This window comes from Gymnoscopelus braueri, assembly GCF_963280865.1.
Source record: "Gymnoscopelus braueri genome assembly, chromosome: 4".
NCBI lineage: Eukaryota > Metazoa > Chordata > Actinopteri > Myctophiformes > Myctophidae > Gymnoscopelus > Gymnoscopelus braueri.
In genome coordinates, this window is record NC_137605.1 from 11,367,703 (window position 1) to 11,391,475 (window position 23,773).

The following is a 23,773-nucleotide window of genomic DNA, read 5'->3' on the forward strand; positions in this document are numbered from 1 at the left end:
ACCAACAAAAGCCATAATTCACGTGACTTTAAAAGGATTAGATAAATGGCCCAAGGAGTTTTGTGAATATTTACATAGTCAGGTGGGAGTAAATAACACACACACACACACACACACACACACACACACACACACACACACACACACACACACACACACACACACACACACACACACACACACACACACACACACACACACACACACACACACACACACACACACACACACACACACACACACACACACACACACAGACAGTCTGGGGTTTTGCAGTAAGTTATGCTGCGTTCACACTAGCAGATACAAAGCTACACAGCCTATTTGTAGCTGAAGTTGAAACCAGCTCAACTTATTTGTAGCTTTGTAGCAGCTACAAATGTTGGATGTATCTTTGTATCTTCATGTCGCTGCCTGGTGTCCATTGAAAATTTATTGTAGCCTGTATCTGTGTATCTGCCAGGGTGAACTCAGCATTATACGCCTCTGTTTGAACTTCTGAATTCAGCTCTTTGTCAACAGCAGCCAGTGGTCTCCCTGGGCGACCATGGTGACATTCTTTATGGTTTGGGTTAATGACAAACACAAACAGCAAAAGGGCTGTGGCCTCAGACTGCTGTTGTACAGAGGCTGACATGAAAGAAAGACCCATCAGGGGCCAGACGCTGTTGGCTGTTACGGCGTCCATCGTAAGACACCCATAATGTCCTCGTCTCCTAGAGTGATCACCTGCTCCCCTCCCCTCCCTTCACCTCCCCTCCCCACCTCCTCTTTCCCCTCTCCTCCCTTCACCTCCCCTCCCCAACTCCTCTTTCCCCTCTCCTCCCTTTCAGCTGGTGGGGCGGAGCCAGTCGGTAGAGCGATGAACAAACAAAGTCTTTCAGACTGTTTGACGAGGCGTCTCTCAGGAACGCCAGGCAGCTGAGCAATCCTCCTGTCTGTCTGTCTGTCTGTCTGTCTGTCTGTCTGTCTGTCTGTCTGTCTGTCTGTCTGTCTGTCTGGGGCCTGTTCATACCCATGCCGGTGTCTTCTCAGTGGGAAGACGAGCAGGTTCTTTTAAAAGATCCATCTGCTGAAAACTTTAAAAGACTCTTTAAGTCGGTAAATTGTGGTGGTGATGGATGTATACGTCTGCCGTGGGCATGAATTACTGTACTAATCCATATGAGTGCAACAGTGCATTATTACCGATCGCAATATAAATGACCCAGACTGTCTTCCTTCCTGAGCAGTGCTGCTGCTTGCTTTAATGCAGGAGGCAACATCGAGGCACCTCGAAACTGTAATAAAAATGTATAAATAAACTCAGGATGTAACGGCAGCTGGCCGGTTAGGTTAGTGAGTTGAACCAATAACCACAATGTCACTGGTTTGACAGATTCTGGCTAGAGACCTGTGTTGAATGCATGTCATCTCTTCTCACTGCCGTTGCTTTATTTGCTCTCTTCACTATCCTGTCAAAATAAAGCTACAAATAATCTAAATAATAACATTAAAACATAGCCTGCTTTTTTATGATGCATCATTTGTGTATGAGGGACAAAAGGGATGAGTGGATATGGTGACAGTAGGATGAAGACATGACACATAACACTCCGTCCCTGCGTGTGTCTTTGTTTCCTCAGTGTGATCGCTAATGAAACGGAGGCGTGTCAAAGTGAAGCGAGTTGTGACAGGAGGTCATGTATGATCAGGTGGAAGTAGAACAATAATTCTGCTCTGACTAGGCCTCTCTGTGTTGGAGAAATCAGTAGGCACTGCCTTTGTTCCATCTCACTTCAACACCTGAACATCCTCATGTCAAACAATACTTCACTCATTCAGGAGACGTTCAGGAGCACATTATCACATCCTATACCCCTGTTTCTCAACCAGTGGTCCACGGACTACTAGAGGTCCATGGAACTTTTATTTTAAAAATTACCTTAGTGAAACGTCTTAGAAAGAGCTCAGACAGTCCTGGTCTCCACGAAGCATAGACAAATGCAATTCAATATTTTTCACAGGACTTATTTTACTCCACTAAGGTTACATAAAATGGATGGAAATATTTCTGCCATGTGCCAGAGGTGCAAGATAAATGAGGGTGATTTGACTCATATGCTTTGGAACTGTCCATATTTGGTTGACTTTTGGAAGTTCATTATAACCACTGTTTCGGATGTCATAGAATCTGAGGTACCATTTGACCCCAGGATCTGGATTTTGGGTGATGTCAGTTTAATTAATGTGAACTTTCATAAGAAATATTTTGTCTCACTTGCCAGCACGGCTGGAAAAAAAATTATCCTTGTCAATTGGAAATCTGAAAATTCTCCATCACAAAAGCACTGGTTGAATGAACTTTCCTCTTATTGTACTCCTGAGAAGATCCTGTACAATGTAAGGAGAAAACCCGAGACATATAACAAAATTTGGGGCTCCTTTCTCGATGTTTTGCCTTCATTAACTCCTCTTGGTTGAGGTTGTAAGTTGCTATTACTGCAAAGTTTGTTGTAGTCAATGATGTTTATTGTGCCATTCCGGGGTGGGGGGTGGGTTTGGAGGGGAGGGTTGTTTTTCTGTCTTTTTGTTTTTCCATTGTCTTTTTTCTTGTATAAAATGTAAAATGGATGGATGTACATTGTACTCTGTCAATAAACAAATCTTTTAAAAAAGAAAAAATTACCTTAGTGGTCCTTGAGGATTGTTATAAATATGCTAGTGGTCCAGAGCTCCAAAATGTTGTGGACACTGTACTCTAATCACTATAACCTTCCATACACTGCATTTACATATTTACATTGCATTGCCACTGCAACTTCATTCTGCATAAGGTTGTGGATCTGAGTTCTATCAAATAAAATATCCTCTAACCTTGAAAAAAACAAACACACTCAAAACAAATGTCATACAACATACATATTAAAAAATGTTACTTCAGGAACTTCCATTAACACATTAACTCATTCAGTGCCATTGACGTGTAACACGTCCATTTTTTCCAAAGCCCAGAGTGCCAATGACGTCTAACACGTCCAAACCATAGACAGTAAAAAGGATGGACAAAGTTACGCCCATAAACTCTACAGACCGTAAATGAAGCCTATTTTCAGCCATTTCAAATCCGCCATCTTTCTATATCTAGAACACGGAAATGAATGGCTATTGGTTGGGACTAGAGCGGAGGTGGGGAATTAATGCTATTGGTTGTGTAGTTTGTGTTTTCAGTGTTTACACTAGATGGTGCTGTTCTCCAACCTGTGAGCCACCATTTCACTCTCAAACACACAGAGAACCAGGAGATCACGTGATCGCAAGACACTTCCTTGTTATTCCATTTGGAAAAAACGCCTGTATCTCGCCTCCCTGGCTTTACTCTGCATTTTTGACGAGACATGCTATATTCAACGGCCTATAACAAGCGAACGGGGGGGATAGCTACTAAAAGCACACATCCTTGATGATAAAAACACTTTAATGTCCTCCTGATGATCAGTGAAACAGACACAGTTCTCAACTTTGTTCACCAGAGTGATGGTTTGAATGTACCCACAATGCACTGTACCAAAATCTCTTCCAAGTCATCATACACATAAGGGATGTTACACTATCTCTCATTCATTGTTGTTCTGATCTGGTGTCGTACAATAGAGCACAGTGGATGAGGAGAAAATGTCTCTTAAATTGTGATGGTCTGTGGAACATCAGTCCACTGTTTTCCAATCAGCAGGTTCAAGAGGTGATGTTAGGTAGTGGTTTACTGCCAGCTGGCACCTGTGCCACCCCAGCTGTCACTACATGCCCCCATAACCCACCAGCAACAGCTGTCTGTCACCCCTGCTTGGCACCACGGGCCCCTCTGGGCACCCAAAGATGACCAGAGATTACTTTTACTTTATTGTAGTGAAAAACAGGTTGTTTTAATTGTCTGAATGTTTCTCACCTTCCCAATCAGCTATAAGCTGAGATCAGTCAGTGAGTCAACCACTTGAACCCTAGCATCCCTATTCTGGGGCGAACATTCAGCAAAAATATCCAATCTACAAACTCACAATGTGGCGATCCATTGTGACCTTGCAGATCAGCTATTTTCTGCAAAGATTTAGAGCAGAGCAAAAACAGGACGGGGCCTACTAGTATACTGTAGATCCCTGCGGGACTCTGATTAAGCAGTAGAGAAGACAGGGTTCACACTTGTGAGAGGATTTTGTTTTCTAGCCCAAAGAACCTGGTCAGACCAGCTCTACCACCTCCCCTAAGTGATCCATCATCACACAAAGACAACTAAAGCCTGCATCCATTACACAAGCAGGGAGGGGGGAAGAGAGGACCGGAGTGACTGTTTTGACTTTCCTGTGAATGCTTTGGTTTCAAGTTTCACTGGAGTTATCTCAGACAAAGACACTATAAGGGCCTCACAACCGCTCTGAACCTGGACACTTCCTGTCCACAGCGCGCCGTCGAGTGCAGCTGAAGAAGCACGGCTAAAACTATGTAGATGCCGACCGAAGGAAAAATATTGAATCACGGCCAACAGCGCAGGCTAAATATAAAGTGCACAGGAGAGCCTTTCCTCTCCTCTGGGTAGAGGAGCGAGGAACAACGCTCCACAGCATCAGTCTTCCAGACCCACTTTCTGCAGGCTGGAGGAGCTAGAGAGACTGAAACGCCTGCATCCTTTGCTGGACCATAAAGCTGTGTGTGTGTGTGTGTGTGTGTGTGTGTGTGTGTGTGTGTGTGTGTGTGTGTGTGTGTGTGTGTGTGTGTGTGTGTGCGTGTGCGTGTGGGTGTTTTGTTTAGACTAAAACACAGAAGTTTCTCTTGTCTCATTCGTCGCCTGCAGCCCTGGCTCTCGTCTGCGGCGAGTGATACAATTCACAACAGATGCTTTTACGTGGCATAATAACTATAATGGTACTGTCATTTCACACCTGTCCATCAATGGTATATTTAGTGAGCTGAATATGAACACACTTAACAGCAGCAGCCAGCACGCACGCACGCACGCACGCACACGCGCACACACACACACACACACACACACACACACACACACATACACACACACACACACACACACACACACACTTCTTATGGAAATCAGACTGTCAAGCTTAGACTTGCTGATGTTTAAAAACGACTTAAACTTTTCTCTGAACCCCATTTACTTTCACCTATGCAACGATTTATGGACTTAAATCAATAACATGAATATGGACAGCAGGGATGTGTGCATGTGTGCGTGCGTGCGTGTGTGCGTGCGTGCGTGTGTGCGTGTGGTGCTCTGGCTGCTGCTGTAAAGTGGGAGGAAGGGACAGGCGAGGTCAAGCCACTGCCTGTAAATGTGTCTCTCTTTCTGTGTGTTTCAGAGGACTGGTGGGAGTCACAGCGGCCCTGCAGAGTCCTAACAGCAGCCAAGGCCCCTGTTAGCATCAATGTCACGACTCAATCACTCACAACTACAGGAAGGGCCCCTGCAGGAGCCTTGTGCACTGTGAGATCATGCCTGAATTTCTCTACTTACGCCACATAGACACTCATAAACAAGGATGAGCGATTACACACACACACACACACACACACACACACACACACACACACACACACACACACACACACACACACACACACACACACACACACACACACACACACACACACACACACACACACACACACACACATCGATCATGTGCCAAGTCGTCCATAACACAGGACATTCATAGTGAGCAACAGTAACACACAAGAAAAATAAAGCGGTCATTATTAGCACCCCCGACTAAATAACAATGTCAAACTAGAATTTTCGCAATTCAGGGCAATTGCAAAGTGTGGTTGCGCCGACGCGGGTCGCGGGTCGCTGCCGCGAGGCTGCGCCAATTACATTGTTACGTCACTCCTGAGATCACTTGCGTTTCATTTAGAGAGGATTGATCCCCCCAAAATAAGGTTTTTGCATCAAACGGTTACGTTTTGTGCATTTGTGGCGCCCCCTATGGATCAAAGTGGAAATGCTTTTGGAGATTCGTTGAATAAACCACCCTTGACATGTGATTTAAATTTGGGATTGACCGGACGTTTTGTTCGTGATTTTTGGCCTTTTTTGTAAAACGGGCCCCTTCCGCTAACTTCGGAAGCCATTTACGGACGAATGGTACGGACTATCAAAATTCCGTTTGGAGATATTCATCGCATGGGTTCAGAGATCATGTGTACCGATTTTTGTGAAATTTGGACAAAATATGTGGGAGGAGGAGCTAAAAGTGTGTTTTGAAGAAAATTAAAAATGGTGGAAAATCTATCCTGACGCAAATGGGCGTGGCCTATATAGGGAGTTGCGTAATGACCCAAGGAATCTAGGGAAAAATATAACAATATAACTATATAATAATATAATATTTTTATTTTACGACCAACGGTTCAAGAGTTATAGGCCAAAACGTAAAGTGGGCTGTTATAGCGCCACCATCAGGCCGATTGGTGTAATTATTTTTTAAATAATTTTGCACAAAATTATGAACCTCCCCTCCAAATCTGGTAACTTTAGCTTTTACAGTTTCTGAGAAAGAAATACTTGAATTTGAGTTTTTTGACTTTTCCATTAAAGTGGATGGGGAAATGTAATGCACAAATAAATCAATATCAATAAAACTATGTAACCAATCTCTTAGCAAAATGATAGCACACGATTCCCGGTGAGGCCGGTCATTTTGACATATGGCACTAAATTGGGGGGAAAAAAACTGTGGGAGGAGTAGCGCGGCAAAGTATTGTTTATCTAGATGAATGAAATAAAGTGGGAAGAGTACTATAGTCTGGTTGCCCTGTTAGGGCAACCACACTAATTAGAGCAGCTGTTTGAAAGCTGTTTTTCCCACGTAGGCCCACACATTACCATAGATCAGAGTGAGTGGAGAGAGTGAGGAGAGCCACAGAGCAAAGAGCACTCCTCTCATAAGCTCCATGCTTAATCACACAAACGCTGGGAAGGAGAATGGACGGCGCCACGAGCAAAGTCCCGCCGTGACCTCGGCTGGAAACAAAACGTCCCGGCGATCCGTCTGGCTGAGCCCCTTTCTCCTTCTTCTCTCTCTGTTCCTTTTTCCCTCATTCACTCTGTGATCTCCCACCATCCACAGTATTTCTCCTGTTTTCCATAACACTACCCATGGTTTCCACAAGGGTCAACAAATCAACCAGGAGTCAACCATCAACCATGTGACAGGAGTATTCAGGCCACACCCCTCCTAATATCCACAGCAGACTGCAGTGCTGATCCATACACTGCTGGTATAAAGGTTAACAGAGGCCCACTGACAGCATTTAAACATGACAGTTCATTTTACATTTCACCATCATTTGCAAACGTGTCTGACGATTAACTCTGTGGAATGCCCTCGTTCACCCACTCAGTTGAGCACTAATACAGTCAACACACAAACAGCGCTAATGGACTCCAGAGAAGAACAAATGCATTGGCAGCAAATAGGAGCTGACATTAATAATGTATAATGTACAATCAGACTCTCAAATGAAACATTTGGCCGATAGCTATTCACTCAGAGAGAACATTTAAATGGGTTCAAGAGGATTCTTTCAAATAAACTGCGTTTGATTAACGATGATAACAATTGTGTTTTAGTCTAAATAATAGATTTGTCCTCTTTTTATTGTTTGAGCTAAATTCGGCAGCATTCTCCATTGATCTCCTACGTGTTCTTTGTTAGCATGCATGATCCATGCACGGCACGCATGCATTAATTTTAATTTAACTGGGAAATGACATAGTGACACAGAAGGACAATTGGTCCAGATCACACCACGCTGACAAGTCAACAGCATTCCACGGCAAGAGCGAGGACAGATGGTCAGTGACTATTCATCCTGTTCCTCTCAGACACAACAGAGCAGTGCACGTTAAACCATGAAATATCACACAGAGATAGCAGATAGCCCACCCCAGGAAACAGTGGTCTTTCGTGTCCTTGACACTTCAACGCTCGCTGCACAAATGGGATACTACCCCCCCCCCCCCCCACCCCATCAACTACACTGTAAGGTCACATCCAGGCAGTCAGCCACACCACATATTTCATTTCCTCCATCAACTTTTATTTCCACGAGCCAATAGGTCACCGCCAAGGCTGAATGAAACAAAATGGCACATATGGATTTGATCTGCAGAAATGTCCCACTCCCAGCTACCTACCACCGTGGAGAGTGGGGTTGCGAGGGTGACACTGCACTAGCAACTACAATAGGTTGGTCAGGGTGCCTGTTCAGCAGGAAGCAGAACTGCGAGGAATAGTGTGGTTCCTCTATGCGTTACGTGTTTTACGTCCTCCTGGTGAAACGCCTCACTGTCAGGTGAAGAGAAGCATCTGCCGACTTCATGTGTATCTACTCTACACCCTCCCCAAGACCAACCAGTAGGGGTCAGCTGTGAGCGACAGGGACTATACACATGGGCGGGAATTAAATGAAAAATGAAAGAATACAGAAATACTCAGTTGAACATAACATACGTACAGTACACAGTAGCAAATCCAGGCACAGGCTTCTTCCAAGTAACAACATACAGTCTGAATCTGAACATAATCAGAGCAGCAGAAGAGAATGCAAGTGGAGCTGCATAATGAGAACCAAGCTGCACTGTAAGTTCTCTTGCTATAATAAATGATGTCATAAATCATCTTTCTACTGTATGACTCCAGTTCTTAGCTCTGTACACTGGCTCCCTGTCCGTCAAAGAAATTATTTCAAAATACTACTGTTGGCTTATAAAGCATCGAATTGTTTAGGGCCAAAATACATTTCTGATCTGATACTGCATCAGGTCTACTTTCTGTCCCCAGATTCAGAACTAAATGTGGAGAAGCAGCATTCAGTTTGTAGGGACCAAAGATAAAGACCTATTTGTTTGCAACTGCCTTTTACTGAGTTTTACTTAGTATTCTATGTTATCATTTCTTCTGCACTGTAGTTTTACTCGTATTCTTTTTTTGTTGCACCCTCTTAATAGAGCATCGCAGTTCCCGCCCACTTCCTGGTTTTTCGTGGTGCCGGAAGGAACAACTCAATGCATTTTTCCCATTGACATTTCCAAAAATATTTTTATCTATTAATTTAAGCCTCGAATCAAGCCATCATGACATGACATGAATCATGACCATAAAACGTTTGATTCTGTGATTATTTTTTTTTGAAAACGGCAAAACAAAGGGTATTTATTAAATATAGTATATCATATAATTAAATATAAAATAAAAAAAAATCACAGAAAAAAAACGTTTTATGGTCATGATTCATGTCATGTCATGATGGCTTGATTCGAGGCTTAAATTAATAGATATAAATATTTTTGGAAATGTCAATGGGAAAAATGCATTGAGTTGTTCCTTCCGGCACCACGAAAAACCAGGAAGTGGGCGGGAACTGCGATGCTCTATTTTGTGACGTTTTAATGTTTTATGTAAAGCACTTTGAATTGCCTTGTTGCTGAAATGTGCTGGACAAACTTGTCTTGCTATAAGTGATGTAAGCAGTGAGACATTATGTAGAATCATGACATCACCAGGTTGAAGAGGATCCGCCACACTGAACAGAATAGAAACCACACATCAGCAAACAACTATTATTGGCTAATGGGAATGTAATAGCGCAGACGGTGCAGATCGCAACACCCCAGTTAACAAACAAAATAGGCAACAGCATGTCAATTTATGTTGACGGTACCTGACAGATATGTGGTGAAGCGATGCCGTGCCAATGAGCTCTTTTAATTACCAGTGTGAGATTTAATCCTTTCTATGTTTCAGTCCATTCCTCTTAATGATCTGCTTGGCTCACCTCTTGACAATACACTCACAGTTCCAATTACTTTGTTGTGTTTTTCACAATGTGTTGATGCATCACTGAACTCTGAGTAAGCCTGTACATGAGAACTAACAGCAAGAGCTGCATGTGGAGATGTATAAACGATGAAATACTGACACACATCAGCCTGGATTTTGCTCCAGTAGGCTACTATAAATGCATAGTTATAAAGGTATTCACTCACTGATTGTCACATTGTTATAAAATATAAATATTACAACAACAGCTTTCACATTTACTTACTGCCTTGGGACACATTCCATACAAGCTAACTTCAATGTTGCCTAAAGAGTGTGTGTGTGTGTGTGTGTGTGTGTGTGTGTGTGTGTGTGTGTGTGTGTGTGTGCGCGTGCGTGCGTGCGTGCGTGCGTGCGTGCGTGCGTATACAGTATATGAGAGAGAGAGAGAGAGAGAGAGAGAGAATAGAAATCTAGAAATAAGGGCTAAAATCAATCCCATCTATTCCTGCTTTGACACTAAAAACGCAGTAAATAAAATAAAAAAAACATGATCTTATACAGTTTTAGTGTTGTCACTGTACTCAATCTTTCTCTGTAGTCTGTGCAGACTCCATCACTCCCTATCTTAATATGATTTGATATTAAGTTTGCATTTTTTTAATAATTACCTAAAATCTGAAGGAGACACAGGCAAATAATTGAAATTGAACGAATTTCAATCATTCTACAATGATCATGACGTTTCCACTGGAATACTGTACCAATATCAAGAATCATTCTATCAAGTATGCACGCACGCACGCACGCACGCACACGCACGCACGCACACACACACACACACACACACACACACACACACACACACACACACACACACACACACGACTGAAATAAGCTCTAAGCTTTTGTCCTTTTGACCACTGAGTGAAACTGTTTCACCATATGATTTTCAATAAAATATTCAAATAAAAATGATAGAAAAAATAGAAACAACAGTCATACTATGGGAACCAAATCTCAGTGCTCCATCAACAACAGATGACAGAATGACCTTTATAAGTTCAATATTAAACATTGGGATGAAGGGGTTCCAGGGGGTCCCCAGCTAAATGAGGAACAGTTAAACACTTAAGACATTGTGACCTGTCTCTCTTTTAACACCGTCACCTGTCTCTCTTTAAAGGATCGCAGCGCTCGAGCGCTGGAGGAGAGGATAAAACATTTAGATTTTGGTCACTTTCACTTACTTTAGCAATTATTTAATTAAAGTTATTGCGACAGAAGCTCTTCCCCTCCTTGGCGTCATTATGTCCCATATTAAACTATTAAACATACAAAGTTACATACAAAGCTAAAAACCAACCAATGCAAAGTGTCTGTAATCAAGACGCAGAACTTCAGCTTGCGTCATGAAGAACCCAGACAAACGTCTCTTACCTGTTGGTCCCTCAATCCCATCAGCGTAGATCTGAACTGTTAGAACCAACACAAAGACGCAGCTGTTCATTGTGCTGTTGTTGTTGTTTTAATCCACGTTAAACCAGCAGAAGAATCACTTCATAGACTCTGCGCCGCGCAGCTACAGTCTGGAGTCCATGGTCCATATTCCTCCATGTCTCACAGAGACACTGTGTAGTTTGTAGAGACAATAATATTATTATTGTTAATACTGAGCAGAAACACTGTATATATATAATAGCAGAGACACACAGAGCAGCAGCTCCTGCTGACTGACTGTAAAACTTATGGTGTAAACGGTTCACAGGAATTATTTCCTTTCTCAGCGGCACAGAGACACACTATGGGAGACGGGCGCCTCCAAGCGGCCGTTACCAGAACAACAACATAGTGAGGTATGTCAAAACGCAAGATGCACCCCCCTCTCTCTCTCTCTCTCTCTCTCTCTCTCTCTCTCTCTCTCTCTCTCTCTCTCTCTCTCTCTCTCTCTCTCTCTCTCTCTCTCTCTGTCTAAGCATGCAGTCAAACTGCATAGTGGCTCAGCAGCAGATACACAGGTAGCAGGAGTATCAGTTCTACTAAAATGGCCAGACTCTAGAGCAATGAGGCATTATCCAGACAGACTCCAGTCTACATCCTCTACTACTGCAGGCAGGGTAATATCTTTAGATCCATGAATAGAAGCAGCTTGGATCAGCTATAACCTCTATGGACGGGCCATCAGTTAAAGGATGACTTCTCCCATTTTCAACCTATCTTCATATAATTTGTCCTTAATGCTCGTGATAAACTGGTACCTACCGCCGCTGACATAGTCGTTAGGCTGGTCCTTTTTTTTCCAAACAAGATTACAAAATATGTATTTAGATTTTTATTATCGTATTCCCAATTTCAATGTAGCCAATTATTTGTTTACACCTTTTTCTCCCAGTTTAGTTGTTATACCAGTAGGCTCTGTGCATAATTGCAGTGCCAGATTTTCAGAAGGTGGCATACCCATTTCCTACTCTGGTTCATTTTCCCATAGCTTTGTTTGATTGGCTCGGCAGCATATCTGAACCGGAAACACATTTGAAGGTGCCATATGTGTTTCTGGTCACTTCCGTCCTCCCGCTCAACACCGCCCGCTGACAGATGCCACCCCCAGCCCGTAGCAGTATGTACAGTGACTAATATGAATCTCCCTGCACGGTTTCCCCGCCTCAAACATGGTCAATTGTGTTCGTATAGACGCTTGACCAAACCAGATGCACTGTGTTGGATTCTAACCTCCACGCCCTTAAGTCTTAAGTCTCAGATTAGTTTTTTAATTAGGACTCATTGACTTAAAGTCTGGAAAATGCTGTAATTAATGATGGTTTAGGTTTAAGTTTCCCGTTGTAAGTGTTTAATTTGATACCTAATAAAAAAATATGTAGAAATATTATTTTTGTATTTAGATAATAGCATTCCATTTAAAAGATAGGATTAATTAGAAAAAACAACTCATCTCATTTAATACATAAGATGGTAAACAAACACTGGGCGAAAAGAGCCAGAATCCCCAAATATCAGTTTTTTGATTCTCGCTAGAATACGGAAATTTCTGATGCATATCCTGAGTTTTGTTGATATGCAACATATCTGGGCAAATATTAACCTAATATACATCATGAAGATAATATATTGTACTAGGATATGAGCAACACTTTAATTTTGTCATGTATGTGTTCCGTAAATGACCTTAGATCATATCTGGATATATCTGTTCACAATATTCTTCTAGAATACTGATTAAGTCTATGGCATATCTGGATGTGTCAGATATTGAGTTCATATATCACTTAAAGTCATATCTTTACTCTGGAACCACTAAAGAATACAGACCATTTCCGATGCATATTGAAAGTTTTGTTGACATAAGCCATATTCATACAAATATGGATGAAATATTCATCTGCTTGTCATACACAATGTATGAATATGACGTAACGCAGTATATAGGAATATAATGACACCCTATTTCGAGTAGAATAATGGCAATATATGTAGCATATATCATCATCTTTTGTCATATAAAACATATTTACTACAGATATTGCCATTGGACCTGTTTTGGGTGAGATATTTAACTGATATAGATAGGTCATGAAAATGGACAGAATCTGGTGATTTATACTGGGCAAAAAGGGCCTGAATCCGAAAATATCTCATTGGATACGTCACTGGATTTTATGTAGAATACAGAACATTTCTGATACATATCCTGAGTTTATTGATATGCCATATTTGGTCAAATATGAACCCAATATACATCATGAGGACATATATTATATAAGGATACCAGCTACATCTTATTTGTGTCATCTGTGTGTTCCAAATATCACCTTATATCCTATCTGGACATATCTGAGCACAATTTTTTTCCTAGAATACGGATCAAATCTATGGCATATCTGAATGTGTCACAAATACAGTCTATGTTAAGCTCATATCACTTAAAGTCATATCTTGACTCTGGAGCCACTAGAGAATTAAGTATACCGGAATATATTGATACCCTATTTTGAGTAGAATAATGGCAATATCTGTAGCATATATCATCACCCTTTGTCATATATAACATAATACCAAAGATTTTGCCATTGGGCCTGTTTTGGGTGAGATATTTACCTGATATTGATAGGTCATGAAAATTGACAGAATCTGGTGATTTATACTGGGGAAATTGAGCCAGAATCCGAAAATATCTCATTGGCTACGTCACTGGATTTTATGTAGAATACAGAACATTTCTGATACATATCCTGAGTTTATTGATATGCCATATTTGGCCAAATATGAACCCAAGATACCTCATGAGGACATATATTATATAAGGATACCAGCTACATCTTATTTGTGTCATCTGTGTGTTCCAAATATCACCTTATATCCTATCTGGACATATCTGAGCACAATTTTTTTTCTAGAATACGGATCAAATCTATGGCATATCTGAATGTGTCACAAATACAGTCTATGTTAAGCTCATATCACTTAAAGTCATATCTTGACTCTGGAGCCACTAGAGAATTAAGTATACCGGAATATATTGATACCCTATTTTGAGTAGAATAATGGCAATATCTGTAGCATATATCATCACCCTTTGTCATAACATAATACCAAAGATGTTGCCATTGGGCCTGTTTTGGGTGAGAGTTTTACCTGATATTGATAGGTCATGAAAATGGACAGAATCTGGTAATTTTTACCAGGTGAAATCCCAAAATATTTATCCAGAAATATCATTAGATTTTCTGTAGAATACGGACCATTTCCGATACTTATCCTGAGTATCTGGTCAAATGTGAACCCAACATACATCATGAGGACATATATTATGTCAAAATACCAGCTACATCTTAATCTGGTGATTTCTATTTTCTTGATTATCTTGAGAATATGGATAATTTCTGGAACATATTTGAAGTTTTGTCGGTAGGCTCCACATTTGATAAAATATTGACTCAATATATGACTTTGGGAGGTATATAAAACCTTTTCATATGACACATATGTTATTCTTGTCATATTATGTTTTGATACAAAAATATTAAGATATTCGTATTAATTTGTGTAGAATACTGACAGTATCCATAGCATATCACTAAGTGAAAAGGTCCAGAATCCTTAACTTATAACAATGTATATTTCCTTGGATTCTCTACAGAATACGGACCAATGCTGATGCAAATGAGTTTTGTTGATATGTGCCATATGATATCTAGTCAAATATAGACCCAGTATCCTACAGAGGACATAGTATATTATACTAGGATTCCAGCTACATCTTATTTGTGTCATATATGCGTTCCAAATATGACCTTTGGTCTGGAAATGTCAGGTTATGGTAAAGACTACTCAATGTCAGGTAAATGACAAGTTGTTACACACAGCCATGATCAAATGAGAAACCTCCTCTCCTAGTTGATCTAAGCATACTGTGTACGCAGTGCATAACCCAAAGTCTGCAAATACTTTCAGTGCTCACATCCCCGGGTATGGACTAGTACTGTACTGATTACATCTATGGCATATCTTTGTGTGTCACAATTATCTTGGGTTCATATTATGTAAAATATTTAACTGATGTATAAGTTATGCAATGGGTCGAGCTCAAGAGCTTTAAGTGGATACAGTCTGTCTCACAGGTAGGGTCAAAATGGGATGGGGCTCACAGAGCCCAAGGATCCTTACCAGGGAAGCTAAGCATGCAGATCTGTTGTTTTTACCTTTCATAAACAACACAGAGGCAGCAAGCTTGTACATGTCCTTATTTCTGTATGCATTGCAAATGATTCTGCTTTGCTGGTAACTGGATAAAAACAGAACATCTCTGGGTAAAGACTAAAGACCCCCAGAAAGTATGCAGTTGAATTGGCTATGGGACAGCAAGCTGTCATTATATTTAGGGAAGTCTGAATGTTGATCAAGGCATACATTGGACTCTATCAGCGTTTCTCTTGAATTTAATGGTAGGTATTAGGTAAGTGTAAGCATTCAGTTAATCATCTTGGACGTGAACGAGACCAGTGTATAATCAGTGAGTCTATGGCCCTCTCTTGGTAAGGACCATGCTAAGTGATCAAGGCCTCTAGCAAGAACATCAAAGTTCCTTGATAAGTTCCATGAGGACACTAGCTTTGTATCCTAAATAGGAGGGCTAGTGTATCTATTCTGAAATGATAGAAACTGAGAGGACAAGTAGGGATAGGCCTATATTCCTCTAGTGGGGGGAGTAATGGAACACAATCCCCAATGCAGGCCTAAACTCGGGACTGCAATGGCGAGACAGACAGACAGACAGACAGACAGACAGACAGACAGACAGACAGACAGACAGACAGACAGACAGACAGACAGACAGACAGACAGACAGACAGACAGACAGACAGACAGACAGTGTAAACAAAACACATACAGTGGTTGAGTACACAGTATGATGCTTTTCAAACATACAAAATAGGTGCATGCCGCTTGTACAAGGTGTTATTTTGTTGCACAAAGTATACAGCAGCATACTGCTTTGAAATAATGACCTCGGGTCTTGAACCCAGACTCCATGATTAAAGGCTTGTATACATATGGCAAACTGTTGACTATGCAAAGGTCTTGACCTCAGCTGTCAGGTATGGTCATTGTTAAACATCTATGGGGGACTATGGAAATGGGGGCAATTATCACCCATTTAATGATAAACGCACGCACGCACACGCACACACATGCGGAATATATTAATGTAATGAAAAAACTACAATTCACATTATAGATGTGACAGAACTTGTTACAGTGTATATATCAGCCCAACATACACTTGTTTTGGGGAAAAGTGGCACAGAAAAAAATAAATAAATCCTTTTAAATAAATATGCAAATATGGGTAAAATACTTAAAAAATTGGAACAATATATGGCAACCAGATATTAAACATAATTTACTGTATTCATCAATGCCTAACACAAATAATCATGCTTGAAATAAGTTAAAAAAAACGACATCATACAACAGACATCATATATTCATTGACAGGTTATATAAGCAAATGATCAGCTGTAATGAAATCTGATTTAAACACATTTTAATGCCCAAACTAACTGAATATATTGCATATCAACAGTGAATGAATGTAGACGCCATGTTGTAGTTTCTGAAAAAAACGACACATACAGCGTGTCAATGGAAAGCACTTCCAAAATTAACTACAAGTCCCACAATGCATTGCAGACGTCTGTTGCTTTGTGGGTGCATGCCCGCCAAATTTCAGTTTGAAAAAACGAAATGCGATTGGCTGTGTGCTAAAGTGCCATGACGTTGCAGGCAGCTATTGGCTCTTGACTCATTGGAGCAGCAGTGAACCTTGAATGAACTCTGAGTGCGCGCAGTCAGTAACTCTCATGCAGGATGCAGGCTCTGTGATAGCTGAAGTGATTTAGGTTAAAACGAACTGAAATAAAGGCACTAAAAGACTGTTGGACAAGAAAGTAAGTTTCTACAAGCTGCTGATATATTTGTGGAGACTTTTGGAGACTTTTGGCATGCACAGTCACAGAGGTTGGAGCAGTGAGATAATATTACAGGTAATGCACAGCTTTTATATTTTCTCATGAAAATGCAGTGGTCCTTCATGTCAAGGACCCCCAAATCCAAAATAGAGGCTATTTGGCTGCAGACCCCCTTCTGAAAATATTTGCAACCTGAGCTTGTAGATCTGCTATTTTCAAATAGCTGATGTAATAGGGTGGTTAAACTGTTTTTTTCATGCTATATTAACTAATATAGCTAGGGAACCCCCTCAGAAACCTCTGGTGGTCCCTCCCTGGACCCCACTTTGATAATCTACTGTGTATTTTTACTTAATTAAAGGCATAGGGGAAGTGATTTTCTTTGGTTAAAATAAGTGTTAAATAGCTCTATATTGTGATAGTACTCATTGCTATAGAGTGTTTGTTCAGTAACAGTGTTAAATAGCTCTATATTGTGATAGTAGCTATAGTGTTTGTTCAGTAACAGTGTTAAGTAGCTCTATATTGTGATAGTAATCATTGCTATAGAGTGTTTGTTCAGTAACAGTGTTAAATAGCTCTATATTGTGATAGTACTCATTGCTATAGAGTGTTTGTTCAGTAACAGTGTTAAATAGCTCTATATTGTGATAGTAGCTATAGTGTTTGTTCAGTAACAGTGTTAAGTAGCTCTATATTGTGTGACAGTAATCATTGCTATAGAGATTTTGTTCAGTAACTGTTAACCAAACCGAAATGCCGATCTACAAGCTTGTAGATCTGCTATTTTTGGCTAATGTTCCCCTCAGAAAAGGAATTCTAGGTTTCAACAGGTTAAAAAAAAAAGTTCCTATCACACAAACATGTGTTGGCCCCCCTGTAGTAACTCTGAGGACCCCCTGTTGAAGACCCCTGCTATACAGTACCAATGATTACTATCACAATATAGTACTTTAACCTTACAAATTGTTTGTTTTAACCCAAAAATATCACTTACCCTACCTTTAACCAAAATGAGCTGTCATCCAATCTCTTATGCTATTTCTTGTTTGTGTCTACCTTTTGGTGCAGAGACAGGTAATTAATAGAGATAGTAATAATCTGGGCAAATGCAAACAGTGAGAAAATAAGGCAAATACCATTACAATTGACCTTTACTAATGTAATCTAAATTATTGTAGCCTACTGTACACTGTGCCAATTGTGGCTGTGTTAAACCATCACCAGTGAATATAATGACTCAGTACTATGAGTATATTTACACTATCAAGTGTGAATATGAATGAATAGTCTTGTCAGTGCAACTTAACAGGCATCTGTTACATTTCTGTGATGTCATGTCATAATAATTTATTTGACTGTATACAAAGATTAACGCGTTGATACACAATTTAACTCAGAGATACAAATGAACCATAAAGCCTGGTTTATACTTTGTTGCACAAGGTGCCTGTATTAAAAATGGCTGGTCTACAAGCTCACAATGTGTTGCATCACTTGTAGATCAGCTATTTTTGTGTGACACCAGCGCACACCTATGATGGGGCGTAATTGAGTCCATTTATTGGTACCATTCATACACTCTTTATTGCGTAGTCTTTACATGGGCCTGGGGGCCAGACCCAGCCCCTGGACCATCTCAATCCAAAAAAGACCCCCCAAAACATGTCAATTTTAAAAGGCAGCAGATTTTGAGAAAAATCATTTTACTCATTCCAAATTGGTGGGCTACTAGTATTTACAATTTTAATCCATACTTGCATTCCACTGGTGAAGGTAGCTGTACAGTATGTGCTCAAATGGTCAATATCAAAATGTTTATAATCGTGAGACAGTCTGCCTTGAGTCCATATATTTAACATAATGGTGACCATTTTGAATTTAGATGACCACAGACATGTCAGTAGGCAGAGATCTCTGATCGTCTGGCTTTCCCAGACTATATTTGTTTCTAAATTATTATTGATATGTTTGACCAAGCATCCAATTATAATTAACATTATCTGCCTTCCACAGCACATAATTGCCTTGGACACCACTGCCCACTGACCTTGGTCTGGTCTTGGTTTTTAAATGCATCTGTTTGTGTGTGTGTGTGTGTGTGTGTGTGCGTGTGCGTGTGCGTGTGCGTGTGCGTGTGTGTGTGTGTCTGTCTTCAGCTTCCGAACGCTTCATAAGGAGGAGGTTACAACTGCTGTGATCCAGACAATAGAGGATTTCAGACACCAAAGTTGAGCCTCCACCAACTCCAAAGTAAGTTTTATATCAGGCTGTTAATCTGAGTAGTAATATGACCTTAAATTGGTTGTGATTTTAACAATTTGATGACCTGGCTTACCTGTGATCCTACTTTACTGAGGCACTACACTGTCTCTCTGCATGTATGTGATGTCTTAATATAATACACTTAGAGTTCATAACATGGTATTTGTGTTGTAATTTTCATTCACTAGGAGGCAGTGAAAAGATGGAGCTGGACGGGACCGGAGGACATAAAAAAGACGAAGACCCTTACCAGCAGGACAGATCGGGTGAGTTATTGCCCTGCTCTATTACTGTTGCATTTGATTGATCACGTGTATTATCAATTGGCTTTTTATGTAAGGGATAATTAACAGTGAGGTGGTCATTACTGAGAAATACGCTAACAGGGTGATGCAGGACTTGAATAAACACACTTGAGTGAATCAAAGATTCTCTGTCTGGTGGACATATTTTATTTCCTTCCCAAAAAGTGGATTTTACACAAAATGTGGGGGTCTGAGAGGCTTCCCACCATAGACAATAGGCTTTCAGCATCATGAAACTGCCTTTGTTTAAGCGAATATCAAAATCATACTTATGTTTACTCAAGTGTAGTGATCATACTTGCAATGGTTCCCAAACTGGGGGTCCCCAAATGATTTGGAGGGTCCCCAGATGATTACCTTAGTGCAACATTGTTTTCTCACTCGACAGTAAAGAAACCAACATACAGTAAAATTGTATACAGGGTACCTGCACATTTATAAAGTTACAATTTAAGGACTTTTAAGACCTTTTAATACCTCGATAGCCGATCTAAAATGATTAGCTTAATGTGCAACATTGTTTTCTCACTCAACAGTAAACACACCAACATACAGTGTATACAGGGTATCTGCACATTTATAAAGTTACAATTTAAGGAATTTAAGACCTTTTAATACCAAATTGGCCAAATATTATGTAAAAAATAGGCAAATATTGTGAAATCAGCCGATCTACAAGCTCACGCCTAGCAGTGCTAGGCGTTGTGAGCTTGTAGTTCGGATATTTTCACAATATTTATCTGTGGAACCGAGTCAAACTAAATGTAATGCCTACAATTCCAAGTGCTTGTCAGGGTGGGGGTCCCCAGTTCAAATATGATTATTTTGGGGGGTCAGGGCTGAAAAGTACAGTTAGACTGACACCACTGTATTAATGTCCCTACAGACCACCGTCCGTTAAATCTATAGAAGCCTCGGAGAGAGATGGCAGGTCCAGCCGGAGGACAGGTATGTTCCCCCCCCCCCCCACCTCTGAAATGCCTCTGTTTGTGAAATAACATAACACTTTTGTATCATGTTATGCTGAAAATATCAGTGCCCATACCCTAGGTGGGGTTGGCGAAAGGGCCTTTCTGTGTGGAGTTTGCATGTTCTCCCCGTGTCTCCTAGGGTAGATACCCTCACAAAAACATGCAGTAATCCTGGTCACTATACTGCCTCCCCCTGGCCAGGGGCGCCTGATGGAGGGGAAAGGAACTGGTTGGAATAACGTGTTCCTTCCACGCGCTACGTCCAACCAGGGAAACTCTCCCCTGTCAGGTGATAAGAAGGTCAGTTGGCTCTCATGCATTGAAGGAGGCATGAGCTCGGCCCTGGCCTCCCTAGGTTGGCAGAGGGAAGGTAGTGCCCAGGATTACATAGACAATTGGCACTGGGTGTAAAACTTACCTTGCTTACTGCAAGTCGCTCTGGATAAAAAGCGTCTGCTAAATACCTACATTGTAGATTAGTGTTGATTTGACACTGTTAAAGATAACAGATGGCACACTAACCATCTAATATTGCAAAATGTTATATTGTTGTTTTTGTTAAAAAGGTAAGTTTTCTATTCAAATGGTAATTTCTATAGTGTTTGCTAAATAACAGGGGTCTCTTCTTGCTCTCAAATAAACAGAAAATAAATGTTCATCAGGAGAGTACCCCCATTTTGTTTGCCAGTTTACATTTTGTCTGCTCATTTCTTTGAGCAGACAAAATGTAAACTATCTGTGATCACTATCCTTTTGAGATGCCTTACTATAATACATTTAGAGTTCATAACTTGGTATTTGTGTTGTAATTTTCATTCACTAGGAGCCTGCAACAGGGCTTATGAGAACATCAAAGCCGCTCAGAAGATGGAACTGGATAAAGACCCTTACCAGCAGGAAAGATCGGGTGAGTTATTGCCCTGCTCTATTACTGTTGCATTTTATTGATCACGTGAATTATCAATTACCTTTTTTATGTAAGGGATATAACAGTGAGGTGGTAATTACTGAGAAATACACTGGAGGAGACAAAGCAGAGGGGTCATACAGTCCAAATGTTTATAGCTTGGGTTGTGTAGCTGCCATAATATAGCTCTGGTCCAGAGCTATATTAGTAGTAAAAAATAAACAATATACTAGTTTCACTACTCGCCAAAACAAAAACATGGGTTTCTGATCTTAAAGGTAGGGTAAGTGATATTTTTTGGTTAAAACTAAAAGTATTTTGTTAAAAGGTTAAAATACTATATTCTGATAGTAATCATTGCTATAGAGTGTTTTTTCAGTAACAGATGTCTCCCTGTCTCTCCAGCTCTTTAATAAACAGAAAATACATTTTTCGGTAGGTGTCAAAATCTCAGCCAATCAGGAGAAAGTACAAATTTTTTAGCTTAATTTGTATAGTGTTCCAGTTCCAATTTTGTCTGCTCATTTCTTAGTGTCATCACTTCCATTTCACATTTCACTTGTTTAATCTGTATCCTAATCTGTATCCTGATTGAGTTCTCTGTCCTGGTTGGATAAAATTGAACTGAAACGAAAATGTATTTTCTGTTTAATAAAGAGGTGGAGAGACAAGGAGACTCCTGTTACTGAACAAACACTCTATAGCAATGAGTACTATCACAATATAGAGCTATTTAACACTTATTTTAACCAAAGCAAATCACTTACCCTACCTTTAAGCCTATTCTACAGATCTGTCATAGCATTTTTTTATTGTCCAGTCCAGATCGGTGGCACACTTGAGTGAATCAAAGCTTTTCTGTCAGGACGTTTTATTTCCTGGCCAAAAAGTGCATTTTACACAAAAGGTGGGGTTATAAAAGGCTTCCCACCATAGACAATAGGCTTTCAGCATCATAAAACTGCCTTGTTTCAGTGAATATCAAAATCATACTTAGGTTTTCTCAAGTGTAGTGATCCTACTCTCAATGGTTCCCAAACTGGGGGTCGGGGACCTTTTAATTACTTTAGTGCAACATTGTTTTCTCATTCGACAGTAAACAAACCAACATACTGTTTAACGCAGGGGTCTTCAACGTTTTCAGGCCAAGCTGAGAGAGAGTTGAAGCAGGGACCCCCTCTATATTGTATAAAATTGTGTTTCAGATAAACTTTTGCTGATCTTTTTTCTGGCTAAAGTTCTCCTCAGAAAAGGGATGCTAGGGTTCAAGTGGTTAATGTAAAAAAAAAAAATCATATCAAACAAAGATTTGGCGGACCCCCTGTAGTAACTCTGAGGACGTCCTCAAGTTGTGAGTTTGTAGATCAGCTATTTTCACAACATTTATCTGTGGAACCGTGTCAACTAAATGTAATGCCTCAACTCCTAAAATTCCAAGTGCTTGTCAGGGTGGGGGGTCCCCAGTTCAAATATTATGAAGGGGGGTCACAGCCTGAAAAGCTTGGGAGCCCTTGTCATAATGTACACCTGTTCATTTTACAGTCAATGGAAAATGCACTGTTCCTGGTCCAGAGGTTAGCGAGAACTTTCTAATGCTCGGGACTAGAGCTAGCCATAATATAACCCTCATACTGTATTTACTTATTTAGTTTTGTTGATCGCTTTAAAAGTCTAACCTCCTCTTCTCATCTGTTACACAGCTTTTCAAGAAACGGGTCAAGATTGGGCAGAAGGGAGGAGAGAGAGAGGACTTGGACTACCTCAGTGGTGCGGACGCGAACTTTGTCGAGAGTGATGAAGACAAGACTGCCTTTAAAATAACTTCACCAAAGTGGCGCGCCGGACGGCTGTCCAAAATAATGGCTTCATGTCAAACTGCCCTGGATGAAAACCGAAGGAAGTGTGTGGAGCCGAAGTCCAACCGTGTTCGCACAAACTACGAACTCTTCACCAGACAAACCCCCCTGCTGCAGAGGGCAAGCATCACTATCTGCAGGAGAGTGAGAAGGAAGAAGGCGACACT

The 23,773-nt window shown here is 40.6% G+C and overlaps 1 protein-coding gene across 7 annotated transcripts in view; it reads right to left on the reverse strand.

Annotated features, from left to right (window-relative positions):
* Nucleotides 1-11,444, reverse strand: part of LOC308083185 (receptor-type tyrosine-protein phosphatase U) — a 209,605-nt gene extending 198,161 nt beyond the window's left edge. For all 7 annotated transcript variants that reach the window (XM_080425388.1, XM_080425387.1, XM_080425384.1 and 4 more), the window contains exon 1: nucleotides 11,256-11,444. In XM_080425388.1, the coding sequence (XP_080281514.1) occupies nucleotides 11,256-11,325 (70 nt within the window). In that variant the 5' untranslated portion in view covers nucleotides 11,326-11,444. The remainder of the gene's footprint in view (nucleotides 1-11,255) is intronic.
* Between the last annotated feature and the right edge of the window lie 12,329 nt (nucleotides 11,445-23,773).